Source organism: Phaenicophaeus curvirostris, chromosome 4 (assembly GCF_032191515.1).
Source record: "Phaenicophaeus curvirostris isolate KB17595 chromosome 4, BPBGC_Pcur_1.0, whole genome shotgun sequence".
In the NCBI taxonomy this organism is placed as follows: Eukaryota; Metazoa; Chordata; class Aves; order Cuculiformes; family Cuculidae; genus Phaenicophaeus; species Phaenicophaeus curvirostris.
Window position 1 is genome coordinate 28,856,652 of NC_091395.1, and position 15,878 is coordinate 28,872,529.

General features: G+C 36.2%; 1 protein-coding gene across 7 annotated transcripts in view; it reads right to left on the reverse strand.

The window, feature by feature from the left end:
• Positions 1-15,878, reverse strand: part of GRID2 (glutamate ionotropic receptor delta type subunit 2) — a 726,503-nt gene that overhangs the window by 217,669 nt on the left and 492,956 nt on the right. For all 7 annotated transcript variants that reach the window (XR_011337353.1, XR_011337352.1, XR_011337351.1 and 4 more), the window contains exons 5-7: positions 14,079-14,132; positions 6,191-6,364; positions 950-1,111 (exon numbers count right to left, since the gene is read on the reverse strand). Coding sequence is in view for 2 of the 7 variants with exons in the window: in XM_069855621.1 (XP_069711722.1) it covers positions 950-1,111; positions 6,191-6,364; positions 14,079-14,132 (390 nt within the window). In the remaining 5 variants the exon portion in view is untranslated. The remainder of the gene's footprint in view (positions 1-949; positions 1,112-6,190; positions 6,365-14,078; positions 14,133-15,878) is intronic.

Consider the following 15,878-nt stretch of genomic DNA (forward strand, 5'->3'; position numbering starts at 1 on the left):
TGGGAACCTCTTGGAAAAGTGTTACATATTACATTATTTTTATGTCTCTTAAATGAAAGCCACAAATAAAGCACAATTTTAATTTTTTTTTCACTGTCCTAGGTAGGCACTGCTAGCACATTAAATATAAGTATACATTACCAGGAAGTACATGCAGATGAATGAGGAGGCTGTTTTATGAAAGGCGTCAATTATATGGGGAGACTGAACTGAGAAAATCACAAGGAAAGGTAAACTACCAATCTATGCATATTTTTACTAAACACTGACCCAGAAAGCTGTGATAACTGTCTCTAACTATGTTAGAGCTGTAAGCATCACAAAAGAAAGGGATTAGATTAGAAAAAAAATATCTTTAAAGACTGAAGAACAGGAAAGGCATCTTGAGCACGAACATGACTAAGTTACGAAATAATAATCACAGGGAAGCACTGAGAGGCTAACACTGTAGCGACTGCTCCCTGTAACAGTTCTGCAATGGCAGCATATTCTCTAGGTTACTTAGGGTTTTCCTCCCTCTCATTTCTACTATTTCACTATGCTAATGTCAATAACAATGTAACAGACAATTCCATGGAATGTTACCCAAGTGCAATTCTGCAGGCTTTTTCTTGACAAATAAAATAGTAAACCTATCTGCTTTATATCTCCATCTGTGACACTTATTCAATAGGATATTATTTGTACTTCGAAATTCTACTAGTTTGGTAGTTTTGGTAAACAATCTCTTTGGTTTTATTTCAAATATGCTCATTATGACAAGGGACCTCTCCCTCCCCCCCAAAAAAGCAATGAAAGACTATTTTAATTCAAAATTGTAAATATATTAAACTATTGTTTTGAAAACACTCTGATGGTACTAGCAAGAATAGCACAAACCTCAGAAGGAAATCCTGCTTAATTTATGTATTTTAGAAATCAAAGACGAGGAAATACAGGGAAAAGGTACCTTCTTGATGGTTTCCAACATGGATCGTCCTCCTTGCCAGGGTTTAGAGTTCTTCCTGATGCAGGTGAGGCTGGCCATGCTGTGCCACTTACGGTCCTCGAGCTTCTTATGAAAAGCATTTGCCAAGAGGAGGACAGTGTCGTATATATACAGGTTTGAAATCTGCAAAGACATTAAAAAGGGAGTATCAGCATTATTATTTGTGGTTTCTCTCAGCAGCCAGAATTTATCATTTGTTTTGCCTCATCCATAATCCCATGGTATTAAATGACTTATTTGTTATTAAGAGGAAATTGTAGGAGCCAAGAAGTCATATGTTTGGCTCTAGTGAAAACTGCAGGCAGGGTATGTCAAGCTACAAGTGATTTGCAGGAACAAACTACACACATGTGAAGTCCAATCACTGACACAGCTCCACTTGCAGGATTTAAAGACCCACTCATGAACGTAAAAATATTTTCTTTTATTTTTAACCAGTTGCCTGAAACTTTCAATTTTTCATTTACCAGATATTCAGACACCATCAAATTCTCTTCAAGACCATTTACTTTTGAAAAACAGAAACCGAAAATTTAAAGTAAATAATTTCATCATGGGTTTTGTTTCTGGTTTGGTTTTTTTTTTTTTTTTTTCAGTCAGTTTTGACTGATGCAATTTCTGGAATGAAATCCTTCTCAGTGTGCAGATTATGCAATGTATAGTGTTTCCTATCAAAGTATTTCACAATAGCTGTTAATTCCTTACAGGTCAAAACTGTTACAGAGTAAATATGTATGTGTCTTACTGTTCCACACATACAGTGTAGAGGAAGTTTCAGTCTGGCATCAAAGAGAGAACAGTTGAACTCAAGAAAAGACATCACTTGTTTGCCAGTTCCACTTACCCATGTACTATTTCTATATATGTACTTTTAAATGCATATAGTACAAAGTCAGATGTGAAAGATACAATTCAATAGAAAAGAACAGAAGCTCAGAATCCACCAACACTTCTGAAACAAGTAATTTGCAATGCAGCTTTATTTCATTAATTTCTGCCATCAAACGGCAGGAATATTTAAGTTACTTACTGTATCATAAAGAGAAACCTCAGCTTTCCTGAACTGAGGCTCTCAGGAAGAGAAATTAAGTCCAGAAATGAGAAGGACTTTTGGGAATATTACTTTTAGATAACCTGTTGGTAATTTGAAGCAACGGGGCCTGAAGTGGTTGAAGGAAAATGTTTCCTCAGCTGCATTATGGAGGGGGCAGTAGAGCACTCCTAGTCCCTGAAGACAAATTAGCCAGCAGCAATTTGCTAACTGAGGCAAGGTTGCTGCGTTTTTTTTCTCCATCAGTCAGAGAGAAGCCAAAAGACATTTCCAGATTTGGGGAATATGTTGACTGCTTTGTGTAAGGGTTTCTCCATACAGACGGTCTGCTTAAAACCTTAAAAGAAGGAAGCTTACAATAGGAAACCATGCCAACTTTGTGGAGAATGCCCCCTATTCTGCCTCTTAAAAACATCCAAAGACTGTGAAAGTCCTGCAGGTATTGATAGGGAAGGGGTGTATGTCAAGGAAGTACAATAATGCTGAAGTTCTGATGCACTGATTGGCAAATCCACACATCACATTAAAAAAGAGAGGGAGAGGGAGAGGGAGAGGGAGAGGGAGAGGGAGAGGGAGAGGGAGAGGGAGAGGGAGAGGGAGAAGGAGAAGGAGAAGGAGAAGGAGAAGGAGAAGGAGAAGGAGAAGGAGAAGGAGAAGGAGAAGGAGAAGGAGAAGGAGAAGGAGAAGGAGAAGGAGAAGGAGAAGGAGAAGGGTCTCTCTTCCTGCCTAATACTCTTTTCAATAGAACCTATTTTTTACGTTTTTATTTTCCTATGTTCCTTTACACTGTCTGTCCCTGTGTCATCCGCAATCCTCTCCATACCGTTCTCACAGGAAGGTTTTTTGACAGACTCCTTCCCTGCCTAGCATCCAGGAAAGACATCTTTCTCCTTACTTTGCCAGAATTTCCTGGGGCATTTTGCCTCCCACATTTTATTGAAGGACATTTAATGGCCTGCTGCTTTCCATATTGCTTTGAAAACTTTACACTGCCAGTACCACAAAGGTATAGAACTTCCTAATTTTCCCTTTTTTTAAATTACAGTGGTCCTCCATTACCTCTTTCTGGAAGATGTTTCTTTATTCTTACTCAATCTTCTCCCATGCCTCCAGTGGCTGTGAATATTTCCATTTCAGAATTCACCCAGAAACTAATTTATTTTCCACAGATGCACAGTCCAGGCATCACTGTGCATGACAGGATTGAAAACATGGATTGAGGGTCTGGGTTCAGATTAATCAAGCTTTTTAAAAATAACTTGGATGATTGGTCTGTGTATTGTAAACTTACAAAGAATTCAAAGTGTTTCAGCTAAAACCATTTTTCCCCAAGGAAGTCAGTACTACAGAGGCATTTGCTTGAGGGGGAAAGAAGGAATTATTACTATGCTGTGAGGCAAGTTTATTTTACATAAGCCTTTACCAAAGGAGGAAAAAAAAATTCCCTCTAGAGATCAGGCACAATACAGTCACTAATGAGACTAAATTGGAACATGAAGGGCTACAGATGCCAAGTCATCATTTCCCAACAAAATGACATTGCTTTCAAGGTAGCTTCCATAACCTAATACTGTGGGAATAGAATACTGTTGTGAGGAAGGATGCACTCACTAATCTAAGAGTAATATAGCTGGCCTTCATCAAGAATTAACAAGGCTCAGGAGTAAAGAGTTCAGCAATTATTAAGCTTTGTTATTCCTTCACTAATAGCTCGACATTTACAGCAATCAATCACTGATAATGCAATGATAAAGACACCACGATTAATTCCTGCTTCCCAGAATCACCCTTCCCTGTCACTGCCAGAAGTCCGCTTCATCAGTAACTGTCCTCATGCACAGAGTGGGGCTGTAATTTAAAGTCATTTTACACTTCTGTTAATTTCCCATGTAAATTTACTGGGACATTTAATGCATTGCCTGGCATTCATTACTGATATTCTATTTATTCCAGTCTCTTAGACTAATGGCTGGATACTTGCATTACCAAACAGTACCAACCTCTGTTGATGCAATTCAAAATTCAGATGTGATTTTTTTTTTCCCAAGAGTAAAAAAGAAAGGTATTTTAACAATCAGATTAAGTGTGATGGATTAATCTGGATTAACATACAGATTTTAAACAAGAGGGTTATGGTTCTATATACTTCTGTGAATCCAGTTTATAACTCCCTGCCTTCAAAATTATACAAATTTGTAGAAGTTGTTGTTTTGACTAGGACAACCCCAGAGACACAATGAGAGATCTTCAACAAAATATTTTTCAGTGTTTTAATAAAGATGCTAAAAAAGATAATGAATTATTTACACAGACTTCAGTGGGACAAATTCAGAAATAAAAATAAATCAAAAAATGCACCCTTATAATTTCAAGAGAATATTTCTGATTAGTCACACTTCGATGGCATAAGAAAAAACATTAGAAATTTCAGTTTATAAACTGTTTCAACTCCCCACTGGAATAGAAGTTAATTTATTATATTATTGGGGAGAATAAAGAAACAGTGAACAAACCCCACAGCTACCAAAAGGTCTGTGCATTGTGTGAAGGCACAGGGGAAACTGTGTCAGAGTTTATCTTCCTTTCATTTTTTAGTGTTGTCTCATTCAGCTACTAATGAGGCACAGCCATCTCGGGGAAAGGATGACAAATGCATGTCAGCTGTGCAGAACAGCTAAACCTTTCAAGCTTCCATCATTCCTTTGGACCAAAATGTTATGAAAGCTTTCAACAGACGCATTACAGCTCCCCAAGCTATAGGCTGATTAAGAAGCATGGGTTAAGGTATAAGGTCCAACTGAACACGGTAAATGGAATTTCTACAGCTTTACTTTCCTAGTGTCAGTTCACTGTTGAAGTGAAAACAGGATCAAAGTAAAGTTGAAGAGAAAAATAAATCAAGACATGAAGCTTCCCATGGATATATGACTCTTGTTTTCCCCCTTGCTCTAGTTAGTGACTTTGTTCATGAAAACTGCTCTTTGCGGTCTCTAGTGGCTGCACGTATTCACACCATCAGTTTTTATGCATTATCCACAGGCTTCCAAAGTTTGCCCTAAGACCAGGCTACCATAACAGAACAGCACAACCTAAAGAATTTTCACATGGCCTCTAGAGATATCAAATGTACCTATTGACCTTACACAGTCCTGTTTATTTTAAGAACTCTAACAGGAGCACCATGCAGCATGCTACAGCCAAAGCTTTTCATGTCATCAGTAGTTGCTTACTAGCTGCTTTGTGAACAATTAGGGAGGCTTATAGCTAACCTGAAACAAGACAAGACCATCCACCCTTCTCCTCTTTTTCTCCTTACACATTTTCATTTTAAGCAAGGACACTCTTCAACACCTCCCTGCTTCTTTCAGCATTAATTACTCCTTTTTTTCAGCATTACAAGATGATTACTATTTGCTACTAAATCAGGTATCTCCCCCTGCACCACTGTCAATGTAGTCATCTTTCTAGAACTTCATAAATGATCACACAAAAAAATCCAAAAGTAAAACGGAGGTCTTAGGCCAATTTGACATCTCTGATTTGCCAGAGCTTAGTCATGATGAAGCCTAACCAGATACATGACAGTGAGAGAGGATTTGCTCTTGAAAGCCTATATGAAGTCACGAGGACAGCAACCATGATCTGGTTGCTAATTTCACATGGTAGTAAGGCTCTTAAAGTTTTATTCTGATTAGTAATTAATAATTCTGAAAATGAGGCCTCTTTGCAACATAGGCATAGATTTAAATGCATACACAAAGACAGATGACATGGGTGGTCCACAGGAAGGCTTTTCTCTTGGCAATATATTTGAGGCTTTGAGAAGCACAGCAAGTCAGGAGACATTGGGTATGGAGAAGAAATTTCCATCGAGATGAAAAGAAAATAAAAAAATTAGCAGGGCAAAAAAACAAGTACCCCAATGCCTAGAGACCAGGCAGGTTTTTTGGAATTCTTTCTCAATTGCTGTGGAGCAGGAGAGTTGTTCTTGTCCACTCACTCCCTGCTCTAGTATTTTCTTGTCATGCCATCAGCTATTAAACTGCATGTCAAATAGGACAAGAAAAATAAACATTAAATTACACTAAGACCCTGGAGAAAAACCTTGAATATATCTAGAATGACATTTCCCAGGTGAGTATATGAACTACCTCCATGCTTTGGGAGAAAGGGTCCTTTGGATCGCACAGTGATGAAGATATTCTGTGGTTGCCACGGAAACAGCGCTGACTTATGTTTTGGGGGACTGGAAATGTCTGTCGAATAATTGTTAACCTTCCAATTGATCTTCTCACCAGTTCCTGCACATCCGCATCATTTATTTCCTGGAAGATAAGGCAAGGGAGAGCATATGCATAAAAGTTAAAATACAGAAATGTTACTACCAGATGATATACACAAAATAAACTGCAAGACCAAGAGGCATGTGATACATTGCTACAACTAACAAGCCACCCTTATAATAACTGGAGTTTAAAAGATAATGTGCCTAAACCTCACCAAATCTTCATACATGTAATTGGGTTTAGTTGTTTCATTTTGAGTTTTGTCTCCCTCTCCTTTTACCTTTGATCTTTTACTTAAAAGTGTTCCACAGCATCCTTAGTAGATAATGCGTGAATCAGTAGGAAGTCATAGCATGATATACTTCTAAGTGTAGCATAATTTAGTTGTACAGACAAATATTCAGGCCTTAAGTATTCATTTCCTGGAAACAAAATATCAAGAACTTGTAAACAACATGTAAGTTAGCAAATGTCACTTATCAAAATGCAAAGAACTTGCATTAGAGTATTCTAGGTATGCATGTAATTGTTTATAGCACGGCCTAATTTAAAACCAAATTCTTAGTCCATAGGGTATACATTAAGGCTTGCAGCTAACATTCATCTCTATGTACACACGCTTTGAAGAAAAAAAAATAACTAAGTATATACATCAATATATGAAATACTAAGCTTAAAATCTTAACTTCAAGGCAGGTTAGAGAAACCAGAAAAACCGTTTTTATATATAAATTCCTGCAGTTTGGGAATATGGTGTTTTATAGCATTGATCAATGAAGCCCTCGGGGAAGTATGGGGCCACAGACAACAGCAGCTGACTCCAGCTTTCACATAGGAACCTGAGCTTTAGTTGAACACAAGCTTTATTTGATGACTCAGATATGGTCAGCTGATAGCTTTCAAGGCAATTCTGTCTCCTATAAAGCAGGAGAATGAATGCACAAAATTGCTCGATCTTTTTAGCTAGAATCTAGAATTCTCAGCATGCTGAACTGTTTGTCCATGATTTGTATTAATTAGAGGCAGATGCCCTAAACTTTCTAGGCATTTAAATTTGTGGATACTGCTTCCCCCCACCATAGGAGAGGTGCTTGAGGAGCTCCTATTAGCAGCCTGCATTTATCATACCCTGGCAAATAGTCACAGTTTATTGAATAACTCTGATTCTCATTTATATATTTATAGCTTTACATTTTTTGAAGGATACAGCATATCTGCACTGTTATATCTGTAACTAAACACCATATCCTTTTTTTGTCTCCAGCTTACTCATCTATATTCATAATCGAGAACTTAGGAGACACCAGAAGATTGATTTGAAGTCAAATTACAGAATCTTTCTTGTGAAAAGGAAGTCAAGCTTTTTGAAAAAGCAGCAATTTAATTGTTAAGACAACTATCTCAGCAATTTTGGCTTTTTTTTTATGGAGCTACAGTTAACATTCTTTAAATTAATTTTTTTAAAGCAACTTCTTCGGACATACTGCTATTCATTTATTTCCCTTTAAATTTTGGAAGACAAATACATAAGATGTAAATTTTAACTTCTACTCTCTTGACTCCTGTAAAAATATTTTATTCTTCTTCACAGATTGTCATAGTCTCTGAATTCATCTGTTATTAATGTTCGTTATGAAATATAGATTTTTCTACAAACAAAAATAACACATGGAATCAGCTGCGGCCAGTGTAATATCTTGTATTTCTGGTTGGTTAATTCTTAATGTACCATAGATAATGGTTTCTCTCAGCTTAAGATGCCGTCTTTTCATTTAGTCTGTATCATTTCACTAGCTGCAAGGTAAAAAAAAAAAAAAGATAAAATGCTGTTTTAGCAAAATGTACACTTTTTTAATAATACTTTCAATATAATCAAAAAGGAGAGTGCGAGAAACTTGATTTTAAACTATATCCTGTTTCAGAGGGTTTAAAAATGTTTGCCTGGCTTCATTATCCACTGTGCTCAAACAGCAACAGCAAGACTATTAGACTCATTCTAATAATGTAAAAACTGATACCTGTGTGGCCATGTTATATTGCTAAATAATACTTTAAAAGAGATTTTGGGATTCAGCTGCTCAAATATTTATCTTGCCTGGCTTGAAAGTTCTTTTCTTTTTCCTGTATTCAGCATTTTGGTACATTTTATTTAGAGTGTTCTCATTTTAACCTTTAGGTTACTGTCTTATATGTTTATACATTACCTGAAAACTAATAACAGAATCCAAACAGCAAAGAGATTTTTATATAGTTGTCAAGCAGGTATATACTTCAATAGATTAATGACAGTTATTATTTTAAATGCTGTGAATTCCACCAATTATATCATAAATTCAGATTTTAGGTTAACATCAAAGCAATGTCATGCAAACCCAAATTCAACTTTTGTCATCTGCCATATATTTCTTTGTCATTTTTTTAATATTTGGCATTAACTGAGTGATGAGCCTTTTATATAACATCTCTCCAATATCATCTCTCATTCTTGAATTTTGGATCTGACTTAAGAAAAATATATAAAGCAACTATTGTGTGACAGGAAACAATTTTCATTTGCACTTCAAAAGAGGATACAGTATAATGATATAAGTATGGCAGATGATCTGTTATACAAGCATCAAATGTAAAAAAATAATAGTACAAAGTTGGCCAAGTTGAACTGAGTTGGCACCCATATAAATTTAGGCTAGATTAGGTGAGGGTTTTTCTTGAAAAATCCAAAGTTCAATATATAGTTCCAAAACTTCCTTTTGTTGGTATGAACTTCGACTAAAGGGGAGGCTGTCCCATTTCAAATGGAACCAGGATATAATTAGATGTACATTTCATCCAAGTAGGCAAGAAAATAAGGAAAGAAATGCTATTTTGAATTAACAGCTCTTCACAGATGAGTTAGGATAAAGGAATTGAAGAGGATCACATTGTCATATCAGGCAGAGGCTCCAGTGGGAAGCAAAACTACTGGACACCTAATATACTTTGCCATTCAGCTTTGTCTCATTATTTTAAGACAAGCAAGCTAGGCAGAGAATTACTATTTACCACAGAGCAACCACACCGGTAGTGGGAGATATGGTGGGCAAGAGTTTATTCACATGCTCCTGTACTAAAGCACCAAAAAAAGGCAGCAACATTTTTTCTTATGGAAACATCTTAACTTTGGGCCAAGAAGATGATTCTAATATTTGTCATATACTGGATATATCCTGTTTTCCTGTGCATGCCATGTCATCATCACATCTTCGATGACACTCAGAGGAGAGTGTTTCTTCCTCTCCACAAAACCAGCAGCAGTGCAGCAGTGGGCAGAGCAGGAAAGGGTGGCCACTGCACACCTACTTGAGGCCTCTGCACTGCTGCTGCCCACGCACAGCATATTTGTGCTGTGCTCTTCCCAAATTTCTCAGCATTTTCCATAGAGGATTATTTGACAGGAAGACATAAGTAGATGAAGCTCCAAGACAAGCAAAGGGAGATCTTAAATTGCATAATTATTTGTTCCATTATATCTCTCTTAGGTTTCTTAGGTTCTGGTGAGGATGACAATAAAGAGAAGATGGCTAGGACACAATTAATTTCTAGCTTTTTTTTTTGTCTAAGTCAGTCTGTCCATTGGCTCTCACCTGTCTGAGAAAAAGAGCCAGCAGCTTAGTCACTGACCTGTACCAAGGAGGGTGGCATTTCACACCTGACCTGTCATTACCACTGGAAAATATAAGGGTTCAAATTAATTTAAAATGCTACTATTAATCAAATACCAGTATTAAAATGTAGAATTATGTGGGCTCCTGGAACTGAGATGTTGATTTTAGGATCTGATATAGCTGCATGAGCCTAAAACATAGTCATGCTCTACATTTTTCTTCATGGTGGAGTGCCAAGCTGAATGCATTGGCCAAGGATCATCCTTCTCCTAGGAAAAACATGTTCATTTGAAAGTAGCCTTCAAATACAACCTTGTGGGTCCCCCAGTCCTCTCTTGTGCTATGATGAGCAAACCTGTTGAATTTTTACCCATATACTGTTTTTTAAAAAGAGTATGGGCCTTCTCATTCATTCCTCAAAGGAGTTTTCCCAAACTTTGGGAATCAGAAACCTTCTACTAGCTTTTGCCCTCAATTTATTCACAGGCAATATGAACTCGTTTGTTCTTGTGCTAACCTTGTACTTTAGCCCTTGACAATGATGTATTTATTCACACTCTGTATGTGTTTATAAACAGAGAGCATATCCTCTTTCAGTTTTCATTTTCATAAGCTAATCAAACCAACCTTTTCAGTCTCTTCTCACACAAATCAGTCCTTCTGTGTACTCCTTCCATTCTAATTTTAATAGGGTCATAATTGGGCGCACTATTGCAGATAAAAACCAACCAATCCTCTTTACAGTAGCATTAATATTTTCACCTCCCGTATGGTAACTGTAGGAAATGGAAAGTGCTTTGGGCTGTCCTTGAGTAAACAATAGTAATAGAGAACTGGTAGCAACCTTGGGCATAGTAAGGCTATGAATGTTTTAACAGAGAAAAATGCTTGAGAGACATATGGACTTAAACTTTTTTAAAATGGACATTTCTTTCATTTAAAAACAGCAAAAGAAAGACAAATGATGAAAATCATACAAATGCCCCTTCAGTTCAACTAAATAAAATTTAATCTTACTGTACACTTGTGATTTAAGAGTCATAGAAGAAATATAATTTTACTATCCTGGGCTTTTTGAAGTTGTATTTACTATTGTGTAGAAGAAAAGAAGCAAGCAGAGAGATATACAAAGGGAGAGAGAGTGTGAGAAATCCATTCTCACATTTTTTAAAGGTATATCTGATCATGACTCTATTCAAATCTATGATGCCTGCAAATTTTAAATAAAGAATTGCACCATCTGCTTTAAGATCCTGCAGAAACAGGAACATTATTTGGATAGGGTTTCCGCAGCTGACTGCATGGATTAGAAGATATTTGTATTATCTGGAAATGACTAATACAATCTATTATGTTTTAGCAAATTCTGAAGTCTTTCATTTTATAGGAACAACCCCCCTTCTCCTAAACATGCATTTCTATTATGATACATAGTCTTTAAGTAAATTTGCTGTATTACACAAAATAAGAACTAATGGGAGAAAAAAAAAGAAACCCTTTCCAGGCAGTACTTTTAAAGACAGCAATTAAAATATCAGATGTTACCTCACAAAGCCTAAGCAGATTTCTGATCACAGAAATTTCCATGTGTTATACTCAGTAGATATCTTGCATTCCCCTGGCACAGTGGTGGGAAAGGAAAGACAATTCCAGCTTATTTTTGTATTTCAACATGAGGAATTATTTGAACCCTATGTGGATTTGGAAAACAACACATTTTTGCTTATCTTAGAATTTCAAATTAGGTCAGAGGAGTAACGTTAAAGTTACTTAGTTGACAGTCTGATTTAGCCAATACAGGCACACAAACACAAATGTCTGAATTGTCTAAGATGTCACGAAAGATTCATGTAAGTAACAAAATGGGTAGAACTTTGAGATCATTTAACAGTCATATGGAAGTACCATGGTCATCAACAGCTAATGGACAATCATAACTAATGGACTTCAATGTGAAGACAGCTATTTTACTTACCACAGAGTAAGGGGCCTATAAAATCACTGCATTTCTAAATCTTGCACTGCCGAAGTGGAGGCACTACAATCTCATTACTGAACGGGTAAAATGTTGCAATAAGGAAGTAATATAATGCAACATTCATCATTGAGGAAATATTTAAATGTCTATTGTGATTTGAACATAGTGACAAGGAAAAATTGGGCAAAATGTGACTCTTTCCATATCATTATCTACAAATCTCATTTATTGCTAACCTGATTTTTGTGTCTGCAAAATACTGAGATTATAAGCATTTTGAAACAAACAGAGCTTGAATGTAAGTTACTTAAGTAGGAATATGGATTTAGGTTCAGAAGCAGATTAAGCTGAGACAGGTTCCCCTTCTTTAAAACTGACAGCAGTAATAACTGAACGAGATACAGAGATTTTAATGACTATGGTTTACAACAGTTTGTCAGAATGAACTTAATCATGGTTTTCAACCCTTTCCATGCAAGACTTTAAAAGGGTTATGTATGTTTTTCTGCAGCCCAGAGAGAGTTTGGTAGTGGAAAAGGCAGTTCAGTAGTAACTACTTCAATGGTTCTGTCTTCTAATTTGCTGCAATATGCAAATAATAATGCTCAGAAAGCATGTTGTTTTCCATAAAGACACCAATTTCTCAATAAAAAGCAAGGAGAAAGCATATACACTAGGAATGGATCCTTGCTTTTATTTTGCTTTTTGAAGGTGGAGGAGTTGACACAACTAAAAGCAAGCATCTTCATTTGAAATTTTCTAATTCAAATAACATTTAAAATTAAAAACTGTGAGTGTCTTCAATTTGAACAGCAAGCCAATATCAGGACTCTGCCTAAGAAATTGTTGTCTGATCTTTGATACAGAGGTTAATGGTAGACTGCTTTAGTTTTAGTTAATGCTCTTTTTAAAATAATAAAATGTTAACTCTGAAGAGTAGATATGAATACTCTACTTTTCCTCTCTCTACAAGTGAATTCTAGTTTAATCTGACAGGAAAAAGGAAACACATATGTTCTCATGACTGTCTGTAACTTAAAGCTGGGTACTTAACTAGTGAGGCCCCATTCAGTGCTGGAAAAAACACACGTTACTTGTCAGGAGCAATGCAGGACCCAAACCAATAATTTGTGCTGGACCTGGGTCGTCTTCAAAGCACCTTCTGAGGCATGATTTTTTTTTCAGGGAAAACTGGCTAAAAATCCTCTGGTTTAAATGCAACAACATTATACCTTACTATAATCTTGGAAAAAATGCTTTGGATTAAATTACTTCATAATTAGCACACTGTACTAATGAAAACATAGTAATTAAGTATGAAAACAGAAGTGCAGAATAAATCCAGAGAGTAGGCCTGGAATTTACGTGCAGTGTCTTCAAGCAATCTTTTATCCTAAGAATATACAGGACCTGCAAAATCTACATGTTAAGGGAAACCTATCCAACCAGGGAATTAAGTAATTCTGGACCTAAATTGCTTTGCTTAAAACAAAGAAAAACCTGAATGTCATCAAATCTAAGAACAACCACATTGCTCAAAGTTTCATAAGCAAAGATATGTCACATATAGACTTGTCATATTTCAGCTGACAAGAGTTCATGGAAGAACCTATTTCACAGTTTAAAAATAGGATCTTAATTTAACTTTCTTTCTTTTTTCCCTTCATGAACATTCACATATGACCTGATTCAGAAGTTCATCAAAAAGCCTCCTACTAATATCAATGGGTTTGGGTATATACCATACCTGGATTCTATGGGAATACTTGAAGGAAAAGGAAGATGATGGATTTATTATTACTTTCATTATTAAGAAAAAATAATAAAAATATAAATGAAACACAAGCACTCCAATATGAAAGATTAAATATAAAAAAAGTCCTTAAAAAGACCCTCTAAAACCAGTCAGCTTAGGTCAAATGTGAAATCTCAATACACTTGAAAGAAAAGACAAAACAGCAAAGTCCAGGAACTTGTTATTCTGTTTTTATTAAACAACATTCTCTCCCAGTATGCCTGAACTTTGTCCTAGCTACTGCTTCCTGTTATCAAAGTCAGGATCAGTAAGAATATTGACAATAAGACTAAAAACAGGATTCATGGATCCCAACAATGTTCACATGACAGTTACCTCATTTATAATGATCCAGTGACAGTCAAAAGCGACCAGATTAGTCTCCACGACCTGAAATAGAGAACAAACCAGCTATCAGTCAGCTTGCTTGTGAAAGCCAGAAAAAAAATTAAATGAATGCTCTCTGCAAATGACAAAAACATGCTCTCAAAGACTTTTGTTATTCGACTGAGGATAGAGAACTTTTAGCAAAACTTTGCAGAAGCATTTGTGTTCTTGTTTGACTTGCTAATTAAACTTCGAAACTACATTCATTGCCAGTATCACAGAAAAGAATATGTTTCAGTTGATTGAGGAGAAAACAAAATAATTTTGCCCTAATATTACATGTTAAGATGGAACAACAGAGATGAAGGCAGAAAATAAATATCAAGTAATTCTTGCCACATTTCTGTAGCTTCTGCTCCTAAGGCTTTTCCAATATACACCTACACTGGAAGCCTGTGAATTAAAAAAAAATGAAACAAACATAAACCAAAAAAACACAAAAAAACACAGCACAAATGCTGGTGTTCATAGAAATGCAAAGAGCGAGGAGGAAAGAGTTCTGTTGAGAAAGAAGGTTCTCAAAGAGATGATGAATGATAGCCTGTCTCAGGCTCCACACATGGACGGCCTCTAATCGTCCTCCCATGCACTGTCTCCTTTCTTTGCTGAAAATTATTCCATGAGCTGCCTCCATGCTGGAATGAAAATATACTTCCTGACTTATCTTTCACTTAGCTCTATTCTTTCCTTCCTTGAATCTACTACATACTTATGGTGAGTCACGTTTGATTCACCTTCAAAGTGGAAACAAAGATGATACTCAAAACTGCAATGAATGCCAGAAAAAAAAGCAACCAAAAAAACAACTCCCCCCCAAAAAATCCAAAGACAGAAAGCTTGGAACTTACAATGTTTTAATGTTCAAGTACATGACTAGTTCTGGACCACTGCACAGCAGTCATGTTTGGCTTTAAAGATGACCAACACAAACAGCAGTTGCCAAGGATGATTGCAATTTATACTGTTAAATGTCCAAAGGAGGACAATTTAACTGGCCACAAATCTTAAGAGCAACTGAAGACCCCATACTGATAACTTTCATTATTAATACAAAGTTAAAACTGGGGTCACTGCTTGCTTACTAGAGTGATAGGCAAGAATGGAAATTCTTATGTGGAGAGACAGGAAAAATAAAAACCCAAGAGCAGCATATGTACTGACTTCTTATTCAAAACTATCACAGTACTAATAAAAATGGAGGGAAATGAAAGCCGTAGCTGTTAATGTGCTCCTGGAAAATGTCAATATCTTTAGCAGTAGGAATCAGGGTCCTCACTTTATGTGAGCTTCAAGAATTGCTACTCTTGATTACAACAGTATATTTTATTGTGTTGCTAGATGCTTTCTTGCATTTTCCTTAGTAGGCATACACATGGCACGTATGAAGGAAAAGGATAGAGCCTGTACAACTAAATGATGAGAAGCACCAAAGCAAGACCAGCCAGGAAGCTTGAACTGGAGCATGGCTATTCTAATCAGATCTTTCATATCAAACCAGTTGGAAGTCAAATACATCCAGGAACAGAGAAAGGTTTAAATTGGACAGGATATAAAGGAAGTCCTCATATATATAAGGAGCATTTGCTCCTTATATAAAGCTCCCAAGCATAGAGAGCTTATGCCATTTAAAACATAAGCAATCTACATACATTTCTGCTGAAAGCAAGCAGAATAAACAAACAAACAAACAAATAAATAAATAAAAGCACATTTGACACATTTTCTGGTTTCTTGTCCTTCCTAACTCCT